The following is a 23,349-nucleotide window of genomic DNA, read 5'->3' as shown; positions in this document are numbered from 1 at the left end:
AATTCTGTATTAATATCCTGACAAAGGTTTGAAACTTTTAACTAATTGTCATTAAACTCTAATCTAATATGCTCAATATCTTAGCTTGTTTCTGTCTGGATAAGCTAAATGACTCCATCTTGGCTTTGCGGCTTTTGCTCCAGACCCATAAACACAAACTTATCTGGTATTACTTCCACAAAAGACGACAGCAAATCAGCTGGTTTATTTGTAACTGATAGGAAATTTAGACCAAAGTGATCTGCAGAAGACAAAGTAAATAAAAAAGAACTATCATTACAGCCAAAGTTATCCATCATGCTTTTAACATGGTCAAAGGGAGGTAGTTCCTAAACTCTACACGATGCGATTGACATTGACATATTTATCAAAACTAATATTTTGTTCTAAACTTGTGAGGTTTTCATTGTCTGTGAAAGCCTCTCCCTCTCATACGTCTATGTCCTCAGTTTCTCCGGCCCGGTCCTGCTCAGTGTTGCTCTCCCACATCTCATTCTGGCTGCTGTCGTTTTCTCGACTCCCGGCCTTCAAGCCTTCTTGATCTGTGTTTTTGTTTTCACTCTGAACGGTAGTTTCTCTTAAGTTTTCCTTCGGAGATCCAACCTCCTCTCGGCCGGACTGCATCGACTCCGCCTGCTGCTCCGTCTTCTCCTGCTTTACAGGTCTCAGTGAGGCTTGCCGAGTCTTGTGAGGATTCTCGATAGGAGTCTCCATCTCCTCCACTTTCACCTGGACCGGGGCGACTGCAGAGACAAACCTCGTTCAGCCGGTTGTTTGAAATGTAGAAGTGACGGATCTGAGAGCCGGTCACTCACTCTCTTGTTCCTCCGCTTCAGTTTTGATGGCTGGGATCTCCGGCTGACTACTCTGAGAACTTTCTGGCAGCTCGTTAGAGGCGTCGCTCGCTTGTTCCTGGATCATCCGCTTCCTACCGTACTTTCTTCCTGAAGCAGGGAATAGAATAAAAAAATAAAGGAACATAAAGCAGATGAATCTGTAATTTGTGAGGAAATTTAAATATTTTATAAAACACAAAGCAAAAACACACGATGGAGCAGAATTATGGATTTTTGTTAGCCGAAAAGTCAACCTGCGTCTAATTTATGGTCAACAATAAATTCAGTTCAAAAATACTTTATTGATCCCAAACAGAAAATATTTTTGTAACTCCCACGATCACAAGAACATGCTTAGACCTTTTTGAATTCTGCACAAAAAAATTTAAGTGCAAAAAAAAAAAAAATACTACTAAGCCTAATAAAAACTAAGCAACATTTAACTAATAATAACTAGAAAACACACTATTAGGGCGTGCCGTGGTGGCGTAGCGGTTAGCGCGACCCGTATTTGGAGGCCTTAAGTCCTCGACGCGGCCGTCGTGGGTTCGACTCCCGGACCCGACGACATTTGCCGCATGTCTTCCCCCCTCTCCTTCCCTGTTTCCTGTCAGCCTACTGTCATATAAGGGACACTGGAGCCCACAAAAAAAAGACCCCCTGGAGGGGTAAAAAAAAACAAACACACTATTAGATTTATTGATGGGGTAATTAATAAATCTAATGAAAAAAATCCAAAACTATTGTGACCCTGGCGTGTAGTGGGGAAACGTTTCACGTACTCTTTCTGCCGTGCACGATGGGTTTGGGCTTCTTGTACTGCGCCGAGTGGTTTTCAGTCAAATGTGCTGTAAAACAAAAAAGAAACCTTTGTCATTCCATTATCCAACACACCGCTGAGATGGGGTTAAAAATAAAAGCTAAAAACTAAAAAGAAAAAAAAGAAAAGCTCTCCAGATGTTTTCACCGAGTCCTGGAGGCGGCTGCAGCTGGTAGCCCACCAGCTCGCACCATCCGACGGGGTAGATGTCTGGAGACTGGTGGTCTACCCACTGGTCAAACTCGTCCTCCCAGCCGTCGAAGTGGATCAGCAGGAGGCGGCCCACGCAGCGCTTCACCGTGGCGACGCACACCAGCCGCGGCTCCATCAGGTCCACGGCCTCCAGCTTCATGTTGGGGGAGAAACCGTGGCCTGGGTTGTCCTGAGGAAAAACAACCAGAAACAAACAACAAAAACACCACAAGGTGTGATGGTTTATAGTATTTACACCAGTAAAACTTTTCCTCAAACTTATTGGAATTTAAAGTGACGAATTGTCAAATGGAAAGAAAAATGATGACTTGTTTACATTTTTATTCTGCCCCCAGTTACTCTGACACCCCGAAATAAAGTCCAGCACAACAAACTGCATTCAGAAGTGGCCTAACAAGAAAACAGAGCTACCAGGATCTGCAGCCTAAATGGGGAAATTTTTTTTTAAAACAACTTAATAATCCTGCTCATTACTGACGACAACTGTTCAACTGTTATTGAATCTAAGCTGCACCTCTGGTAAAACACAGTGGTGGCAGCATAAGGCTGTGGGGACGTTTTTCTTCAGTGGAGAAACTGGGCAGAGGATTTTTATTCAGCTCCTCTTAGCATTTTGCTGCAGTATCAGCTCCGAATCGTTATGAGGTATATCTCTAGTAACTGAACGTTTTAGCCGTCCTGATTCAACAAGCCTCATTACAATTGCTGGCTGATTAACAGGCTTTCACTAAACTGTAGTCATCTGAATCAGGTGTGTTAAAAAGGCAGTATTATGTATTTTCTAGGCCTATTTTATAGCATAATCATGTAACTACGTTATCAGTTGTTATAAAGATGTTGCATGTCAAACATAACGCAGAAGAAATCTGACTTTGTATTTTAGCACCTTGAAATTGGGTCTCTGTCTCTTTAAGAAGCTCCTGCTCCTTCTGAAACTCTGCCTTCAGGAAGTCATCACAACATGGCTCCTCTATTGACCCTTTGACAACGTTTTTACCAGCGTTGCACTGAGAAGTAGCTCCTACAATGAGCTCAGCAGATGAGCAGTTCCACCAGGTGTTTGCTACTTGCTGCTGGCTAGTCTGAAGGAGCTGAGTGAAGGACAAACAGAGAAGGGCTGCTCTGTGAGGCAGAAACTTGGAAACTGCAGCTCAGAGAAGGTGGGGCTAGGTCCAACCAGGACTTTTGCACAGATTAATGGTTGCCATGGAGTTGAAAGGATTTCTCAAACATGCATGAAAGAATCAAGGCAACACTCCAGGTATGTTTCTGATGAGGGAATAACATAGCATGATATAAAGTTTTAAAAAAAAAGAAAAGAAAAAAGTTAATTTTACATAATACTGCCTGTTTAAAACAGTGAATCATGTAAAACCTGCAATAAACTGAAGTTTCCAAGGTAGTTTGTAATCCTGGGTGGTTTAGTCTGTCTCTGTTCAAACAAGGACCAAATTCAGACTTCTGCCTCCCAAAGCAGAACTCACAGTGTTAAACAGTCGTGCTGGTGCAGCCGTTGCTTTTGTCTCCTGCAGATATTTGTCCCAGGTGAAAGTCTGAGGATCAGAACCTGCCAGGACACAGACACGGATCACGTTTCTTGATAAAACCACAAGCTGATGAATCACAATCCGCAGGAGAACGACTCGTTTGGAGCGCTGATGAGGCAGCAGACCATCACCTCGGGGCCCGGTGAGGGTGATGTCGTTCCTTTTACAGAAGTTGATGGGCAGTATGGCGTGGGAGGAGGCGTGGTAGCAGAACCAGTCGGCGCCGTTGTTCAGCTCCGTCCCGTCGATGCCCACCATGAGGTAACCGTCCAGCAGCACCTGCAGATGACCAGGCACAAGGCAGAGGTATCGATTCTGATGAAGGCAGAGCTGACCAATCAGACGCGAGCGCCTCCCCCAAACAGAAAAACTAATAACGCTTTGTTACCTTGTGAACAGTGGCGACACAGATGTTTCCCAGATTTAGAGGATCAATGGCTTCCAGCTTCATTCCCTCCTCAAAGAATCCCTCCCCCATGTAGACGATCCTGGGCTGCAGGTCGAACGAAAACATTTTCAATTCATACAAACAGGAATTTAATTTTCTTTTACATCTGACAATTTGAAACTAGAACAGCTGAAATCATCCAAGCAAGCAAGTAAACCTTTAGAACACGCAAGTTTATGGGGGAAAAAAAAAAAAAACCTACAAAACCTAACCAAAGGCAGGAAAACACCGCCAACTAGTGGTGAGTTAAAGCAACACAAACATTTTAAAGTGGGAATCTCCAAGTTTCCCCAGCCCAGCTGGTTGAGTCAGATATTTTAATAATAATTAGGGCAAAATTGTTACACACAAGTTTTAACTTTCTTACAATGGGAAACAAAAAGAACACAACGTGTCGGTCCTTTAATAAGAAGGTTTTCAGAGTTCGCTTTAATCTTAAAAGGATCACATTTATCCAATGAATTTTACTCCAAAGCAGACTTTGTTGCACTCAAATCTGCTTTTGATTTGTCATAAGTGCTTTCAAAACTCATTTCTGAAAATACGCAAAACTTTTATTTTTTTCTTTAATTTAGCCTAAATAAAGAATGTGTTGCAAACTGAATTTTATTAAAGCACACTGGCTTTTCAAGTTAATATGCTTTAGACATCCGATAACCTTATTTGTTTTAATAAAATATTTACCGGATCCATGATGAGTTTAACAGGTAAATATTATTCACAATATATTTTTTTGTGATGCTAGGTTATAGTATTTTTCTTATTTATTTATTTTTTCCAAAGTTGGGATGCCACCTCTTTACAGAATGTGAGACAGGAGTCAAACATTTTTGCATTAGAGATACAGCTTACCTTTTTAAAGAGGCCCTGGAACACATTTTCACTGTTTCCCTTTGGGTTGCTTGAAGCTTCCATGTTGCTTCCTATAAACAAGACAACTGAGTAACTGAGAGTAAAAAGAAAAAAAAAAACCTTCACTATTGTAAGCTATTATCTACAAGTCAAATGAACAGTTTTTTTTATGTTTCCATGACTGAGTTGTTTCTAACTTTACATGCAATACACAACAAAGTGGAAATAAGAAATGGCAATCTTAGCGGAAACCGCCACAGCAGTGCAGTGATATGCCATTATGGCCTGTTAAGCTCTCCATTGTGACAAGAATTCATTAAAATGCAGCGATAACAATAATAATAATCCAAATTCAGCTCCCCATGAACATGTAAAAAGAACGAAAAGAAAACTTTCAAACACATGACGTTTATAGATAAAGCTCAACACTCAGTATGAAAAATAAATAAATAAATAATCCCATGTTTTTCCCCGCTTTTGAACTCACCATATGCTTTAATGGTGTGACCCACGGTCTTGGACCAGCCCAGCGGGTGGACAAGAGGACTCCACATGTGGCACCAGAAGTCGAAGACCACGTTGTCGGGGACGTCGCTCTGGTCGGCGTACACCAGCCGGAGACGGCCGCCGACGACGGCGTCGACGACGGCCAGGCGGGTGCGGCTCACGTGTTTGGGGTCCACCACCTCCACGCGTGTGCCGACCCTGAAAGAGGGCTTCATGCTCTCCGCCAGCTGACGAAGCCAAAAACAAACAGTTCGGCTCCAGTTTCGTCTTCTGGCAAGAGGAAACGCGTCAAAAACAGCGAAATGTCTACCTTCACGTAGAAGTCGACGGGCAGAGTGGTGGAGCCCACCAGCTTCTTCATCAGATACAATTTCCAGTCGGAGATATTCTTCGCATCTGTAAAACAGACGAGTTTTTTGTTTGTTTGTTTTTTTCCGGTAGCGAACGTGGGTTTTCTCGCGCGTCGTTTTACGGTTAGCCAAGATTCAAATCTGGGAAAAGGGGAAAAAAGCAGGAGCTCACCTTGCGGCGGCACCAGCAGCTTGCTGGTCATGGAGCACCACCCAATCGGGTTCAGCTCCCCCGACACTATGCTGCACCAGAAGTCATGGCTGCTGTCGTGTTCGTAGCCTTCGTATCGAAGCAGAGCTTTGTAGCCTGCAGACAGGCGAGCGGAGGACGGAGTTAAAAGCACGAAACCATTACAGAGCAGCTCGGGATGCGGCGTGAAGGTTTTCATATTCCGTCTCGCTACAACCCCAAATTTCTGTGGCTTTCATAAGAGAACTGTCACAATAACCAATTTTGCTGGGCGATGCATTGAGACCATTTTCTTCAAGTAGCAGCCTGCACTGATAATGCAGACCAATAAACTTTTAATTTCTAAAAGAACACTTTGCACTGGATCTGGAAGATATTTTAAATATTCAAACAACCAAAAACTAAATAAAACGTAAATAAAAACCAAACAACTAAAAGCACAAATAAATTGCAAGGGGCAGTATTATGTTTATCCAGGTACCCGGTGCCATTTTATAGCACAATCAAGTAACTATGCTTACTTCAGTTGTTAAAAAAAATGCAAGATATATCAAATATGAAAGGAAATCTGACTTTGCAATTTAACGCCTTAAAATTGGGCATCTGTCTCTTTAAGAAACTCCTGCTCTTTCTGAACCTAATCATAGCATGGCTCCTCTGTTAACCCTCTCACGACATTGTTACCAGCGTTTCACTGAGAAGCAGCTCCTATAATGAGCTCCACCGATGAGCAGATCCACCAGGTGTTTGCTAATTGCTGTTGGCTAGTCTGAAGGAGCTGAGTGGAGGAGGAGCAGCACTTTTCAGTTTGTTATAAACAATGTTTTGAGTCACGTTTACTTTTCTTACTAATTCCACAATTGTGCGCCCCTTTGTGGTGGTCTTTCATATAAAGTTCCACTGAAATATATTCATGTTTGTGGTTGTAATGTGTCAAAATATGGAAAAGTTCAAAGGGTGTGAATACTTTTTGCATACAAGTGTATATTGGTTATACAGAGATGATAAATGTATGGAGTTTCATCATCATCATCTACACCAAATTTTAGAATTGACAAAAACACATTTGTTAGCAGGTATTAAAAAGTACAACTCTCGTGGTTTGACGGCACCATTAATTGAAAAATAAGCAGAAAACCTTTACAAACCTGCGACCTGAAGAACAGTAGCAATCCAGTAGACTTTATTGGACAGGACAGCGTTGGTGTTGAGGACCTCCACCTTCATCCCGACGACCACATCATCCCAGTCAGAGCTGAGTGGAGCCTGCAGAGGGGAAGATCGTGAGCCGCCTTCTTCATGCGCAACACGAGCTCACAACTACCCATAATCCATTCACTTTTCTTTTCTCTGCAGCAACACGTAGTCTGAGCAGCATTTTCAATCTGAAGACGTTCTCTATATTTAACCAATAGGTTCTTAAAGGCAACACAGGACATAATGTGTGTAACTTGCAGGACGTGGTAAGGTAGACTCACGTGCGCGAAGCCGGAGACGGGAGCAGCCAGCGCTGCTTCAGTCGTCAGGTAGGAGCCCCAGTCAAACACTGAATGTGCTGCAGAGTGAGCAGAGCAGAAAGCTACGTGCATGCTTGAGTTATCAAGAGAAACATCAAGTATGAGTGTTGCTAGAACCCCCCGGCCCCCCAAAATAAAACCTCCCAAAAAACGATAAGGCCAATCAACTGCTACAACAGCCGGAAACTGGAGGAATTCTTATTTTTGCAGAGTTGACACCAATTATTAATGCAGTTGAATTTGTGGAAAGTACAGGTCGGCAATCACTTACTATTTATTGTGAAAAGTTTTCTTGTAAGAATTTAGATTTATTGTTGATGTGATAAATTTCACTTACTGATTGGAAATAAATAAAATTTAAAAAAACTGACAGTATGACTGGAAATTTGATATTTTCTCCATTATCTGTTCCACAAAAGGCCAGCTTATATACTTTGAACATAAGGAAATTCAAGAATACAATTAACTGCAGTTACTTTGTGCCGCTTGGTGATATGAATCAAAGTTTTTAAAGTAAGTTTCATCCTGTTGTAAATGGGAATATCTTTCAAGAACGACATTTATGTCTGTGGCACAATGAATGCTGTGCCATGCAGTCACAGCTATACAGTTATCTTAAATATAGGGGGGTTTTTTATCATAATTTTTGTCACTATTGCTGGGTTGCAGACACGTGACCTGGATGGCACACAAAATTCAGATGGGGGGTCAGGAAGTGGATTTCTCCGGTTCAAAACAGAGCAAAACGGATCACAGAGAGAACGCTGATGCCCTAAACAGCCTGGAACAGACGAGGCATATACGCGTATATTTACAATACGGTCCATATTGTCTCTGCAAAAAAGACTCGTTATATAATCTTGAGGATTTACCCGGCGTTGAGGCGGTCGACATAAACCAACTATCTGGTGCTGCAGACTTCATATTATACGACGAGCCAAAGGCAAGTTTACAAAAGCCTGGAAGCATGCAGTTATTTAGTTTCAACCATTTAGGATCAAAAGAATCCAAAATGGTTGACCTAACCTGATCAAAGAAATCCTTGAGATTATATGACAAGTCTCTTTATTTTCCCAGAGACAATATGGATCATATCCTAAATATACGTGTATGTTTTCCAAGATCCCTCGTCTGCGTCAGCCCATGCGGGGCATTAGGTACTCGCTGTGATTAATCTCGCTCTGTTTTGAACTGGAGAAATAAACTTCCTGACCCCCGTCTGAATTTCACATGTTATTCTGCAACCCAGCAATAGCACCAAAAAATATCACAATAAAACTCTTAAGTCCACGTCGCAGGATCAAAAGTAACATTATATCTATGATAATCGAACAAAGAACTTCTAATTATTATATTTGTATCACTAAAACTGCATTTCATTGCAAGTTGTTAGTTTTGACCCCTTGTAGCCAGGTGTGTGTGTGTGTGTGTGTGCGTGTGGGCGTGTGCGTGTGTGTGTGTGAGCGCACACACCATTACCTTCTACTCCTGCAGTAGCGGAGGTTTTGTTCATTCTGTTCAGAACTGTAGCTTTCTTTGAGGGTGGACGCCCCTAAAGAGAGGAAAGTGCATTATATATAAAGTTAGATCAGTTTCTCTGCTCTCACTACTGTAAACTACAGAAGAAGAAAATTTATTGTTTATTTATATATATATTATATTTATATATTTATATTACAAGTGTGCCAGGGTGGGGCCCCGTACAATCAAGATGCAACACTTTCCTGTTGTATTCTTACATCTACCGCCAATAAAAGAATCAGTAAGTCTTTGTTTTTCCCTCTTTAATGTTTTGTTATGCTTAGATTCAAAATTAGAATCAGTCAAACCCAAACTCAGCAGGTCAGACCTGAAAGAGAACCAGAAATCAGCACTGGCTCAAAAACAAACAGACTGCTGCATTTCTGCCAACATGAAGTTAATGTCCGTCAAAAGTAAATATGAACTTAAATAGGTGTTGTCAAAAACTCAAGTTCTTTTAATACACTGATCTCCTTTTAGAAGATGAAATCAGGTATGATGTCAGGAAATGGAAAACTTTTTCCAGCCAAATGTATTTTTGCACAGTTCTCCCAACTCGCATTATGATATAGAAAAGTAATACTTTTCCAAACTTTTTAGGGCTGAATAGATATTTGAATTCAAACATAAACATCTGAATTCTCCTCAGATATCTACGCCCCCATCAAACGGTGGACCGACGCCGGCTCAGCGTGAGGTCGAGTGTTTTCCAGCATCCCGTCCACCGTGGTGACCGCGGGAACTCACCACCTTGCGCCTGAATGGAACGCCGAACAGGTCGTCGACGCATTCGGTCGGGACCGCGGTGATTTTGAGCAAGGGGCCTCGGCGTCTCACACAGGAGTCCGTTTCTAGGTAATCGTCCGGCTGGAAGTGTTTCTGGCACACGAAGATCTTGCTGACGACGTGGACCGGGGTGTTCGGGTCCATGCCCAGCGTAAACAGCCATTGTCTCAGTCGCTCCGGGTCGCTGACAGGAAACCGATGGTAGATGAAGTCAGACCGCCTGCTCAAGCAGGAGTCCACGCAACAGGTTTTGGGCATTTCCGTGAGGAACAGGACGGAGCTGAGCCAGCTGAGCCCCACACACGCTGGCTCACATCAACAACAGTAGCATTTAAAATCTAGCGCGGTCTTCTTCTTCTTTATTTATTTCCCCCCGGGGTTGGAAGCCATAAAGTAGTTGAGTGCTGCCACCTACTGGTCACTGTAACAATAAGACTCAAAAACTAGGAGTGTTGAAAAGTTGGTGACGGATTTCCGATGGAAGTTTAGGGCCGTTGTGAATAAATAATAATAATAACGAACGAACGAAGTAGTACATTTCTGCCGAAAAAAAGATAGACCTTTCTAGATTAACTTCACACATTTGAAAAAAAAAAAGAATATTCCTGTATATTAAAGGGTAGAAACCAATTGCTAATTTTCAATGAGTAAATATAATGAGTTAATATAATTTACTATGTTTTCACTAGTAAACTAGTATATTCTTGACCGTTGTAAAGTCTTAAAATTTGCATGAAAGAAAAAAAAAAGAACTCGGAAAATTCCTGAGAGGATAAAAACAGATATTTACGGAAAAAATAAAAATACCAGAAGTTGTCAAGGATTTTAGTGGGAAATTCAGGAGATTCACATCGGGATATTTTCTAAAGTGTTAGTACATCCGGGCTATTTTCCTGTATCAGAATGACATTTCCTGGGTGGACAAAATTAAGAGTTTTGTTTCCTTACTAATTTCTAATTTTTCAATGTCCAAATTGTAAATTTATGCCTTCAATTGTGGAAAATTTAACCTGTTTCTCATAAATGTATTACTCTTAGACATTAGAGAATATTCCATTTCTCTTCCAATTTACTCAAGAAATACCTACTTTTTATTTATTTTATTTTACCAAATGACTCTTTCAGATCAAAACCTTTGAGCTGATTAGATGGGCCACTAGTGCTGACTATATCGGAAACATGTCTAACAAAACACCAGGAACAACTTTTTAATTTGACAAAACGATTTGAATGGATCGATACCAAGGTATCAAGCCGAATCTCAAACCCTGCCGGAAGACACTCAGATTGAGTCTAAAGCAGGAATTTGCAAAGGCATAATACATAATGTGTACCAAAGTGTGCATTAAGTACTTTAAATGTTCTCTGAAGTTTGGCAATTTGTTAAAACAGAATTGAAAAGAAGACCCTACCTAAAACATGGCACATGCCAACAGGATGGATTTCATTCTAACCTGCAGACGTGCCAGTATGGACGACCTCTTGGAGTTGGATGAATAAGAGCGTGAACAGGATAAGCTGCAAAAACGCTTTGATTTTGAAAAGAAGGTGCTGAAAGTGCCGGTTGTTCCACACATCTCACAAATCACTGCGAAGTGGAGAATGTAATCAGAGCCTGGTTTGTTTGGGGTTTTTTTTTTTGCAAAAACATCTACAATTATTATTTTCAAATATCTGTTCCTCACATGGTCCATCACTTCTTGCTTTTTCCCTCCTGATCACCCGTACTTTTGGCACACATTCTTCTTTGCGAATGTTCTTATCGTCATCCTCCTTTCCTTTGTGTTCTCCCTGTGAAGAAATGGAGCTGAGGTTTATGTCGAACCACCGAGAAAACCCCACAAATCGATCAGCTTGCTTACATTATTCTTGCGCTCTGCTGTTTCTGCTGCCGAGGCGCGGCGCTGGATGGAAGGCAGGCACTGTTTGCAGCCCACTCCTCCGCAGGAGGAGCAGTGCGGTCGGACGAACACTGTGGGAGCTGCTCCCGGCCTCAGCTTCAGTGTCCCTGAAGGCATCTTGTCCTCAAAGTACTCTTTGCCAAAGTGCTCGCTGCAGAGGTGAGAGAAGCTTGTGGCCACCCACTTCACGCGGGTCCTCTGAACCTGCTTCTCCCATTTGCGGAACTCATCTGGATCCTTTGGGAACCTAAACAAAGTCACCCCATCTTCGACAGTTTTGCCACATCCGTAGGCCACGCAGTGGTAGGGCATCTTAAAAACGGGACCATCAGCTTCTCAGAGCTTCACGCACAGGCCTGGTGGGTTTCTGGGGGTTTTCCAATGAACAAAAATCCATGCTACAAAAATCACATTTCAAACCCAGGGGTCCTATGTCCTGTAATATCAGAGCGAACATTTTATTTTACAGACAAAGCATTAAGGAATTGGTTTTCTAAACACTGTAACCTAAGCTTTCATAAATAAATACTAAAACAAAGAAGCATCTTAGCTTTAACAGCTTTCTACAGGCTCTTCATTCACATCGAACCAAAATGTGACAGACTGTAAATCAAAGCTAGCTGCTAACCGTATGAACACTTCCTCATCTGTCCGTCAATAATACAACACGTCATTCGATATTACCTTCAATTACTACTTCCTGTGTCTAGTGATGTCCAAACATTTGGTTTAAAGATGTGTGAAACTGTAACATGTTCACACATGAGCTGTTCGACATCTTTGGAAGCACAATAAATGTACAGTAGTGACAGCTTCTTCTTCTTCTTGTGACAATTATTGGCGGTTGGTAAACAACTTAATGGTGCATTACTGCCGCCAGCTGGTAAGGAGTGTATAGCAGAATTCTGACATCTACACAAAATAAAAATTAAAAATGAACTTAAATGAAAATAATAATTTATAAATTCATTCTAAACATGTTAGTACACCGAAGAAACTGCAATATAAGTAAATAGCATTTCTTTCCCCCTTCAACGCTTCTGATAATTTAACTAAACTTAAAGAAACAGTTATTAGTGGTCGAGAAAAACGGCAGATGTCTCAATACTGCCACCTGCTGTTACTGAAAGCTTTTTAGTGAATAAATGTGAAGTGGCAGAAAAGGATGCAACTAAAAATCCGAACAGTGTTACGTGAATTTGTATTTTTTATTTTTTTATTTTATCTTACTGGTTCTGTAATGGGTAGTTTTATTAATATATGCTATCATATATATTAATATGGCAGAATATTAATATATTCTGCAGATACAGTATATTCTTTCTCACTAGAAGTCTTACGCTGTATCAGTCAGCCATGCCCTTCACTGCCACTAATATCAATGTGGGATGATTGTGGCAATGTTAGTAGGAGTACATCCTCTAATCAGTAGGTTGCCAATTTGATTCTGTTGATGTGTCTTTTACCATTTACCATCAGTTGGCAACAATCAGTCTAAATTATCTTTTCAGTCAAGACATATGGATGTAATTACAATCATGTGAATATTGATCATTGACTAATGAACCTAGGTGTCTTGTGACGCAACAGTGAAGCGGTCTAGAAGAAAGTATGGAGCAGACTGTACTTTTTGAGGATGCTTTGCTCCTTCAGTGTTTGGACCACAATGCTGCATATCTTCCATAAATCCATTGCTCATCATCCGTTGGGGTAGCAGCATCAGAGCCAGGGACTTGAAAATGCTCAACAAGCTGACAAAGATGGATGGTTCTGTTCTGGGGACAACCGTCGACCTTCTTGAGATGATGCAGAGAAGGATTATTAATAATATGAAGAAGATTACGGACGACCCTGAGCGTCCTCTTTATGAGATTATGTGACAACAGAGTGTCTTCGGTCAGAGACTGCTTCATCGTCTCTGAGACACTGACTGCTTTAGGAGATCCCTCCACAGCCATCACCATCTCCGATAACTCTTAGAGGAAACTTGGCTAATGCAAGTTACAAAATCACTTAATTCCCCTTTGGGGTTAATAAAATATTTTAAATTTGAAGTTTGAAACTATGGGCCTGTCTGACATTGTGAACAAACAAGGATGTTCAATGCCAAAACATCATTCTGGTTCTTATTTAGCAGCTCTCTTGTCCATATCACATCAAGTTACAGCGCCATCACCTATGTGGTTGCTGATATTCCCATAGGAATGTACATGTACATACAAGAGTCTAAAAAATATTCCCACACATGAAAAAATACCTGTTTAGTGGATGAAATGTACCGGCTGTTTCTCAAACTTATTTTGAATGGATAGCATTGATCAAATTTGATTACACGGGCAAAAATATGAAAAGTGTGGCAATTTGATTTCATATATTTTTAATAAGTGCTCTTAAATATGTTTTTTTTTTTTTTACATTATCTTGCAAACACAGCAAAAGTTGAATTTTATTATCATCATAACACATAACACACTCACATTCTGTTTTGGTGAAATGTGAGACAGTATTCTCATAACATCTTGTTTTATTTGATGTTGTGAATCATTATACTGTAAATATATCCCCGTTGTAAAATATAGCTGAGTGGGGCAATAAAGGCTATGAGATCAAGAGTAACTAGCAGATATGTGGAATAATAACTGCTGCTTGAATTTAGAGTTTAAAATTTCAACATTAAGAGTTGTTTTTTTTAAAATGCATAGACAATTCTTGACATCACTTATGGGTTGGTTCAATTTTATTTTGGAAGTTATGGCACCTATAAAATAAGAAAAGAGAATATTACCGAGGACCATGCATGAAAGGTTTTAAGATACATCTTTAAAATAAATTATACATGAAATGCTTTACAAAAATATTCACACTCGTAGAATTCCTTCACATTTTGTCATGTTATAATCCCAAACTTTTACTGGGATTTTATGTGACAGACCAACATAACTATTAATTCTAACTTAGTTAGAATCAATGAGAAGATATATGGAGTCAAATTCCAGACAACAGAAAAATAGCATTAAGATGTCTCAAAGAACTTTAGATTTTTGCTGTATGTTTGCTTTTCTACGACAAATGAATAGTTTAAATCCAAGTATATACATTTTTTAGAATGGCCCAGTCAAAGTTTAGTTTTAGTGTGCATCCCAAACAACTTTCAACAGTAATTGTGGTAAAAGGTGGTTGCAGAATGAATTAACCAGGGGTAAATACAAATGTAAATTTGTATTAAAAACCTGAAATCATATGAGCAGACAATGGTTTTCAGAGGGGTTTTTTATTGTGAAAAAGAAAAGTATCACTTTTCTTCCCAGCATAGTCATAGGCTATTTTGTGTTGCTGTATTTTATAAAATTCCACCTAAAAACATTCAAATTGGTTGGAACAAAAATGTGACTAAGTTCAGTGGGTGTGAATACTTTGTAAGGAACTGTGGACTATAGATTTGTAGAGTTGGAACATCATCTCTGGTGTTGTGGGCACAAAGTTTGCTTGATTCTACTAATAATAAAAAAAACCAAACAAAACATTTAACCAGTCAGCTTCTGTCAAAGATAATTGTTGACTGGAATAATTAAAATCTCTTTGCATATGGTCACTTAAAAACGAGGATATGCAAGTTTGTTTCTGCATTAATAGACTTTTTAAAAATTTTTTTACCTGTAACAACTATGGCGAACATATTAATGAAAATACTTTTGTCCATTTTTGCTGCACATTTGTCAGTTTTATACATTTGATTTGCATCCCATCATCCTCACCCGCTGCCACCAGCAGCACCACCACCGTCACTTCGCAGCCAAGCGAGCCTTTCTGCCCGACATTATCTTCATCCTGACTCCGCAGGAAAGGAGGCTGAAATGACGGATGCAACCATGGAGGCGACACCCGGGGACGGTTTATTTACACCAGAAGAGCCGCTTTAAGTTTACTAGAGGGAAGCAGATGCGTGTGTCCCCCTCTTTACTTTCACGGACCCCCTCCTCCTCCGCTGGCAGAAATTTATAAAGAACAAAAAATCCGACGAGGGAGGGGAGGGGGGTTGATATGCGCCGAGGCTGAAATCGAGAGGCGAACCCAGGGAAAGCGGAGTAATTTGTACACGGGACTTTCCCCCTCTTAGTACCCCAAACGGAGGGGGAAAAGTCGCAATATTGGCAACGAGAAGGAATGGGCTTCTAAAGGCGTGAAAACGTCTGCAATTGTGGATACTTTATATATTTTTATTTCGAAAAAATATGGCCGAGAACGTTCTGGACTCTGGCCCGCCTTCAGCCAAGAGGCCTAAACTCTCCTCTCCGGCACTTTCCGCCTCCGCCAGCGATGGAAATGGTAAGTTTTGATTTAACCTATCCACCGCTGCCGTGATATTGGTTTACATAAATGTTTTTCGGCGGCGTTTGGGACTGAAGGAGGACGGCGAGGCGGTATTATTTGGCTGTTTTTGTCGCGGCTCGCTAACGTTAGCTTGCTATGAGAGTGTGTGTGTCGGACGTGAGGAAGGGCTCCCCTGTTAGCTCCCGTGCTAACAGCCATTTTAGCCGGAGGAAGCTGCGTTAGCCACGGGGCTAACTCCAAGCGCTATACGGATCCACAGCTGACGATGTCGTGCCTAATGGCTACTTCGCCTTGGTTGATTAAAAGCTCTGTCCCAGGGGAACTTGTGCTAAAGTTTTGGGAGCTTTATCATTGTGTCACATAGGCACTTGTCTGGATAGGCTGATATTTTATACAAGGCATTATTAAAGGCTCTGCTCTCTGTCTCACCTATGATGAGATGTCGTTGAAAATGTTAGAATGTGAAAGCAGAGTGTTTAAAATGGGACTTCTCGGTGTATGAGATGTAAATTTGGGCTTCAGTTGTTGTTAAGCTAAAATTGTCATTTTTATCCTGCTTTTTTTTATTACTAATTGGTTGGTGGTTTGTGGGAACAACTGGAATAATGGCCTAGGAGAAATCTAGATCGCCATGCTTCAAACATTGCTCCAATTCAAGGATAGTTATTAACAATAAGCAACTCGTGATTAAATTTTTTTTTTTTTACTTCTGCCCTTTCTAACATGATCAGGCACGATTGTCACCAACTTGTCATCAGATTGACAGGTTATCCATCCAGAATGCTTCACACATGTCACGTAGCTCTCTGGTATTGTGTGAAGGAACTGCAGAGTCTTCAAGAAAATCTTAAGGTTGCAAGGATGCAACGTATTGTCCCTGCTTGCAAAAGTCAACATACAACTTTACGCTTTTTACGGGAAAGACCAACAACAAAGTAGCGCATAGTGTTGAAATGGAAAACAAACAGTGCATTACCTATGTTTTATTTCATATATTAAGCTGGAGAGTGTGGCCATCTTTACCCGAAAACCCCAGTATAAAATCCAGTGCACCTGGTTTCCTTTACACAAAACAGGGTAAGCTAAATTCAGGACAATCCTGGGAGCAAACTAAGGATGCACTGATCTACTTTTTTTTTTTTAGTTCCGATACCAATACCGATATCTGAGGTTTAGTATTGACCGATACCGATTTGATTCGGAAAAACAGTACTGAATTGACTTAAAATGTTTATTCCTTCTTAAAACACAGACACAAATTTACTTAATTACACATTTATTTGATAATTCTGCATCATTACATCACACTTAAACCCACCAGCATCTTCACAAGCTTGGTCAAACATCCTAAAACAACTTTAATTTGTTCATTCAGTGCAGTTAGGATACAGCCGGAGTTCCGATGTAATGATTTAGATCATAACATAACTTTGCTCTAAAACGTCCCAGTCCAAGTTCAGACCTAAAATCAGTTGAGAATATACTTGGAAAAAGTGCAGTTCATACACTGATCTGGGAACTGTTCTGGGGTGGATTTTTTTTTTTTTTTTTACCTGTCTATTATCACACTGACTTTATTCTTACAGACCGAGCTGTGACGAAATGATTTGGATTAAAATGTATTAATGTATTAGAATGGCCCAGTCAAAGCACAACTGAGAATTTGTGGCAAGACTTGGAAGGAATGCTTGAGGAGACGGTCTCAGTCCTTTCTGACTCAGCTTGAGTCTATTTTGCAAAGAAGAATGGTGAAAAGTTTCTGTCTGATGTGAAAAAGTGGTGGAGCCAAACTCCAAAACATTAGCATCTGCAACAGCAACCGACCAGATGACTGCAAATGCCTGCCACACTTTTCTGATTTTTATTTTTTTAAAAGTCACAAACTATTATTTTCTTTCTCTCTTAGAATTGTGCACTAATGCGTTGTTTAAAATAAATCTCACCAAACGTATGTTGCTATTTGTGGAGCTAACGTAGCAAAATATGTAGATTGAACACTTTTGCAATAACTACATTGAAGTGTGCAGTCTGGAGCTAAAATGTGCAACATGTAAATAGCAAAAAATACACAATTTTTTACATCTAAATTTCACTTTGATTTTTGATTTCTTTCTTGGAAGGTGAGGTGTGCTGTCATGGTTACGTGGCCTTTTACATCTGCGGAAATCATAAACAAAATTCAGAAAATCCTTTAAATAAAAACACTAATTTATTGTCATCAGTTGTTTTTTTGACAAAATTGTTGTTTTTTTTTTAAAGATAAAATAAATAAATTAAAAAAAAGTGACAAAAGGCTGGTTAAAAATCACCACAATCTTTCTTTTCAAAAGATGTTTAGTCCAAAAATAAACTTTTGTCAAAATGACTTCGGACATTATTTGACGTGTGGTTGCCGCTGACGACATGTGGTTTTAGTTTATCTTCTTAACAAAAATATTACAAAATTGAGTTTTGTGTAGAAATTGGTGTTGCACGTCATTCTTGGCTTCTAGAAACTTGACGGGTGTTAAGAAAAGAGCTGGATTTGCAAAGACTCCCATCAGTTTTCATATGTTTTCACTCTCTGTGAGAACTCATTTAAAATCTCTGCAGTAATGAAAATAAAATGCATTTTCATTTCCTATGATTCTTGTTTTGTTTTGAGACAAAGTGGGTTTGTGCATCTGTCCATTGGGCATCTGATAGTAATGATGGGTGTTTAACTGAAGCAAAGAAACAATGTCAGCGGTGTTTCTATTTTTTTTACAGTGTTGAAAGAGTATAGAAATATATATATAACATCTATAAATATTGATAACAGTGATATTTATATCAATATCTGCCAAAATGTATGTTTCGGTGCTAGGCCTGCTATACGATAAATTGTCTAGTAATTGCACTAAACTATAATATTGTTTTGAAATCGTTTTTAAGTAATATAATAATGTTCATGACATAATGCAAACACACAATCTCAAATAACAGTAAACTTTAAATTCTAATGTACATTTAGCACTGGAAACTGGAAGACGTTTTAAATATCCAAAATAAATAAACAAATCAGAAACAACAAATAAAATGAATTATAGTCTCTTTAAATAGTTCCTCTAAAAAGGGCTGATTGACACCAGACTGAAGACTGTTATCATCCAGTTTCTGCTAGAAGGAGAGAAAAATGATAAATCACGCAAATGAAATTTATTTTGTTTTAATTTATTGTGTGGTTAATTTTTTGCTTATTGCAACAGGCCTAATCGGTGCATCAGTAGTCGTTGCATTTGTATGTATGCCTGAATGACTATGATTTATTAATTTGGTCTTAATGGTTTACTGCATTTTTCACTTAATCCTTCTGGAAATTGGACTATTTATTATATCTTAGCATGGCTGTGGTGATTTAAAAAAAAAAAAAAAAAATCCTTTTTGCGTTTTAATAATGTCACCCAAAGTTTCCCTGAGAAATCTTGCTAAGCCCGGTGGTTGAGTGTTAGGGCAGTCATTCATCCAGCAGACCGTCTTGTTTTTGAGTTTAAAAATGTTTAAAGTTGACAGGAAATTTGAAAATACCACTTGATAATTAGGTGTTATAAAACTTTAAAAATGCAGACATTTTAAAACGACTTAAATAAATAAGTAATGCTTAGCCTGGTGAAGATACAAATAAAGCCCGTCTTATAATACAGCAGGGGAAACCCTCTCACCTCTTCTAATCTTTGATTTTTTATTTACATTTTTTTTGTTCTTCCTTTTTTCAGATTTCGGGACGCTGTTGGACTTGGAGCACGACCTCCCGGATGAGCTGATCATCCCCAGCGAACCTGTTCTTGTCAACGATGGGGACCTGAACCAGCTGAACAGCAGCTTGGGAAGAGGACCCGCAGGTGGAACAGCAGGGGGAATGGGGCTGGGCTTTGGCCCCGGTCCCGGGGGGGAACCCGGCGGGGTTGGCGGGGGCCAAGACGCAGTGGCCAAGCACAAGCAACTGTCAGAGCTTTTGCGTACAACCACCTCCAGTCAACAAGGGCATCCGGGAGCCATGGGTGGCCCCGGAGGCCCCGCAGTGATGGGGCAGCACCTAGCCAACATAAAGGTATCCTCAGGACAGGGGCCTCAGCAGATGATGGGGGGGCAGCAGCAGCATCTCTCCCAGCAGCAGGCCAACATGATGCAGCAGCAGCCGGGGATGATGGGTAACAGGGGCATGATGGGCGTGCAGCAGAAAGTCAATAACGGCCAGCAGCAGCAGCCGGGCATGATGGGAAGCCAGGTGATGAACGGCTCCCCCAGGATGGGCTTCGGGAACCAGGGGATGGCCGGCAGCGGCAACATGTTGGCCGACACGCTGCAGCAGCAGGGAGCCGCTGGGCCAGGAGTCATGAGGGGCCAACAGCATGGAGCCATGAACAAGGTAGGGGCCCTGAGCCTGTTCACATGGAGAGCTGTTGGAGTTCAGTCACATCCAGATGAAGATGCTCATGTTACATATGGAAGCCAACACATTACTGTGTTTGGTTAAAGGGAAAAATAAAGTCATTTTTTCGGTTCTAATTAAATTATTAGCCAACGTTGTTGGCAATTTTATAGTTGACCAGCCTGAAACATGAACTTATTTATAGAGTTATGTTTTATCATACCTCAACAAAAATCACATTTCTTACCAACAGACATGCATTCATGTTGGGGGGGAAAACCTGGAGTTTGGTTGCAGAGGCAGCTAATCGGTTTACAGATAGAAAATGTGTCTTAATATTAGGAAAACATTAGTCTTACAATATTTGATATGCTATCCAATCAAGTGATGTTACAAGGAAGCCTTTTGGATCATTTTAGTACTTTGCATAAACGCCACAAGGGTCTGAACGTGAATCCTCTGATGTACATTTACTGTTGAGACGGATCTACAACATCAAGTAGAATGACTGCGTAGTGAGAAAATATGTAAGAGGAGCCGCAGTAAAAGTTCATGAAATACAATACAATACACTATTATTATTATTATTGGTAATGCACCTGTCAGTATTTGTCCATTGATCAGCTCTGATTGGTGATCAGCAGCCTTAAGTAAATGCATCAAAACAAAGAATTGCCACCATTTTAAAAACACATAAACCAAGTTTTAAACATTATTTTAAAAACAATTTTTTGGAATAATTATGCAAAACCTTACAAATGAGATTGTTTTATTAAAAGAAATTGTGCTAAATGAAAAAACGAGCATTAAAAAAAACAAGCATTAAAAACTTTAAAAGCACAAATGACGGTTGCTGTTGGACTTGCTATGTTTGTTACTTTCTGTTTTTCTGATTCTTTATTTTCTGGTTTCTAATCATTTTAACTTCATAGTAAAATAGTTTGAAAAAAAAATCAGCACGGACACTGGTGGGCCATATCTTTACATATACCACGAACAAAAAATATCATCAAAATTGTAAATGCTTTCAAACCTCAATGGTTGATTATTTGGTTGAGATTGATTTATCAGAATCAATTAGATTCATTAACAATTAGAGACCATGTCTGATTAAATAAACTTGATCACATATTTCCTGTTCATATGGTTATTATACATAATTTGAGTTAATTTAATAGTCTGATGTTACTCATATGTGCTACTGCTATTGTAGTTGGTTAACATGGGTATAATTTTTTGTAGAAATCAGATTTTTTTAAAACATTTTTATCATTGGTCAATTAGTTCATAATTTTCTAAATTTATTGGAGGTTTTCATTATTTTGGTTAATATGTACAGTAAAAAGCAACAGCAGCTCTGAATTTCAAATGATTTTAAAATTAATTTCTTTTTGCTAGTTGTCCTGCCAAACAAAATAACCCCTTTTCAATTCATTACAAAACAAACTATTGTTTCTCTGATTCAATTACATAATTGGTCAAATAACTTGTTAAAAACCTTAAAAGGAAACTTTAGGACTTGCACTACAATGACTTGGTCCCACCTCTGTTTCTGTAACTTTGGTTTCTAAGCGTCTAGTCTGCAAGCAGTGAAACATTTGTCTCGAAAAAGACTCTTTTTGCAATACATTCACCAAACTATTGTGATTAAAACTTCAAATTCATACTTCCCACGCCTGACCCAAATTGTATTTAGCATCTTAAGCTTGTTTGGAGATTTATCCCAAGGAATCATTTTTCCTTTATCCCTGACTGGGATATTACAGCTGGAAGACATTTAAGTCTAAATCTTCACAAATGGTTCATATGCAACTATTGCATCGTATAGAGTTTACATGGTTGAGGAGAGATAAGCAAGTTTACTTATTTTTAAAGCAGTAATTACACACAACGCTCTTTACTGGACTATAAGGGAAAGACTAGAAAGAAAGAAAAGCATGAAACGGAAGTTGTTTGGATTATTTCTGATAACTTAATTGCAAAATATAACAAGATTCTTCTGTAGCTACAGTTGTAAGTCTGTACAATTTTAGTGATGATGACAATCCCAAAAACTCCACATCTTACAAAGTACTTTTGGTCTAGTTTCTAGTTCAGATATCTTGGTAGACTTGAAATAAGACTTACAAGTAACTTTTCAGCATGGCATAAGTTCTTGTTGAAGTCAATAATTATTTATTAATGAAAAAGCTGTAGTTCACAGACAGATCATTTCACTCTTTTTCTTTTGATGCATTCTGTTGCAGCCGGGCATGATGGGAAACCCAGGCGGCTCGTTTGGAGGTCCATATCAAGGAGGTCAGGGTTTGGGAGCTGCAGGGCTGGGCCCTCAGCTCCAGAACAAAGGGCCCATGGCCAACAACCTGGGCCAGTTCAATGTGGACAAGAAGACCCAGCCAATGCAAGGAATGGGTGCCATGGTAAGGCATGCACTCAGATTTAATTATGACGAGCCGAACACAGGCATTGTTTTTACCGCTTCTTCAGAATACTTTTCATGACAAACAACTTTTTTTTTTGCCCCCGTCTTCTGCTGCTTTCCCTTTTTGGGCCACCAAGCAGCCGCAGCCTGGTGTGGGCGGTCCAACGGGCGCACCGGTGGGAGGAGCACCAGGGATGGTCCCCAGCGGGCAGGCGGGCCTAGCAGGATACAATACGCAGGCCTCCGCGGCGTCCGCTGCGGCCGGAGCGCCACCCACAGCAGACCCTGAGAAGCGCAAGCTGATCCAGCAGCAGCTGGTCCTCCTGCTTCACGCGCACAAGTGCCAGCGGCGGGAGCAGGCCAACGGAGAGGTCCGGCAGTGCAACCTGCCCCACTGTCGCACCATGAAGAATGTCCTGAACCACATGACCCACTGCCAGGCCGGCAAGTCCTGTCAAGGTGAGAGTTACAGCGCTGTAAACTTGTTACCTTATGTCAGACAGATTTAATATGATGACTGCGTTTCTCTGGAAGTATGTTTGACTCTGCTGAAGTTCAGCTTTTATAGCTGCAGTTTATGACTTTGTAAAAAAAATTCTGTTTTTAACATATTTGGTTAAACTGACATTATATCCTGACAGTGTGGTATGAGACCCCCTGAACTGCTATTACTGTCAGAGTCAGGAGGAGGGGCTTAGAGCTGCCAATAAACCTCGT

The 23,349-nt window shown here is 40.1% G+C and overlaps 2 protein-coding genes across 6 annotated transcripts in view; one reads left to right on the top strand and one right to left on the bottom strand.

Moving 5' to 3' along the window:
- Positions 1–169: 169 nt before the first annotated feature.
- Positions 170–12,319, bottom strand: l3mbtl2 (L3MBTL histone methyl-lysine binding protein 2). Of its 3 annotated transcripts, none has more exons than XM_032574582.1 (18): positions 12,173–12,319; positions 11,450–11,924; positions 11,273–11,378; positions 11,042–11,175; positions 8,760–8,832; positions 7,242–7,318; positions 6,912–7,029; positions 5,746–5,880; positions 5,534–5,619; positions 5,204–5,450; positions 4,717–4,787; positions 3,805–3,909; positions 3,548–3,695; positions 3,354–3,436; positions 1,792–2,038; positions 1,619–1,684; positions 816–944; positions 170–743 (listed from the first exon to the last, which is right to left on the bottom strand). In XM_032574582.1, exons 2-18 carry the CDS (start codon positions 11,798–11,800, stop codon positions 430–432), a joined length of 2,490 nt encoding a protein of 829 aa, XP_032430473.1. In that variant the 5' UTR covers positions 11,801–11,924; positions 12,173–12,319; the 3' UTR covers positions 170–429. The 3 variants fall into 3 exon arrangements, with proteins under 3 accessions (XP_032430473.1, XP_032430474.1, XP_032430475.1); XM_032574583.1 differs by having other exon boundaries at positions 368–743; positions 1,804–2,038; XM_032574584.1 differs by lacking the exons at positions 11,042–11,175; positions 11,273–11,378; positions 11,450–11,924; positions 12,173–12,319 and adding an exon at positions 9,549–11,035 and having other exon boundaries at positions 368–743.
- A 2,975-nt stretch (positions 12,320–15,294) lies between these two features.
- The window catches only part of ep300a (EP300 lysine acetyltransferase a), a 49,942-nt gene continuing 41,887 nt past the window's right edge, over positions 15,295–23,349 (top strand). For 2 of the 3 annotated variants that reach the window (XM_032573508.1, XM_032573506.1), the window contains exons 1-4: positions 15,295–15,814; positions 19,555–20,207; positions 22,457–22,630; positions 22,770–23,091. In XM_032573508.1, the coding sequence (XP_032429399.1) occupies positions 15,721–15,814; positions 19,555–20,207; positions 22,457–22,630; positions 22,770–23,091 (1,243 nt within the window). In that variant the 5' untranslated portion in view covers positions 15,295–15,720. The remainder of the gene's footprint in view (positions 15,815–19,554; positions 20,208–22,456; positions 22,631–22,769; positions 23,092–23,349) is intronic. The other variant, XM_032573507.1, reaches the window with a different exon arrangement.

This window comes from Xiphophorus hellerii, chromosome 10 (genome assembly GCF_003331165.1).
Source record: "Xiphophorus hellerii strain 12219 chromosome 10, Xiphophorus_hellerii-4.1, whole genome shotgun sequence".
Taxonomy (NCBI): domain Eukaryota; kingdom Metazoa; phylum Chordata; class Actinopteri; order Cyprinodontiformes; family Poeciliidae; genus Xiphophorus; species Xiphophorus hellerii.
The sequence above is the reverse complement of the archived record's forward strand: the minus strand, read 5'-3'. Positions and strand labels throughout refer to the sequence as shown.

Excerpts from the sequence above, each read along its gene's own strand:
- l3mbtl2 (XM_032574582.1), bottom strand. The coding sequence starts at position 11,800 with ATGCCCTACCACTGCGTGGCCTACGGATGTGGCAAAACTGTCGAAGAT. Across the intron at positions 3,910-4,716 it reads TCCAGGGCCTCTTTAAAAAG|CCCAGGATCGTCTACATGGG; the intron begins GTAAGCTGTATC and ends TTCGACCTGCAG. Across the intron at positions 3,696-3,804 it reads GTGTCGCCACTGTTCACAAG|GTGCTGCTGGACGGTTACCT; the intron begins GTAACAAAGCGT and ends GGTCATCTGCAG.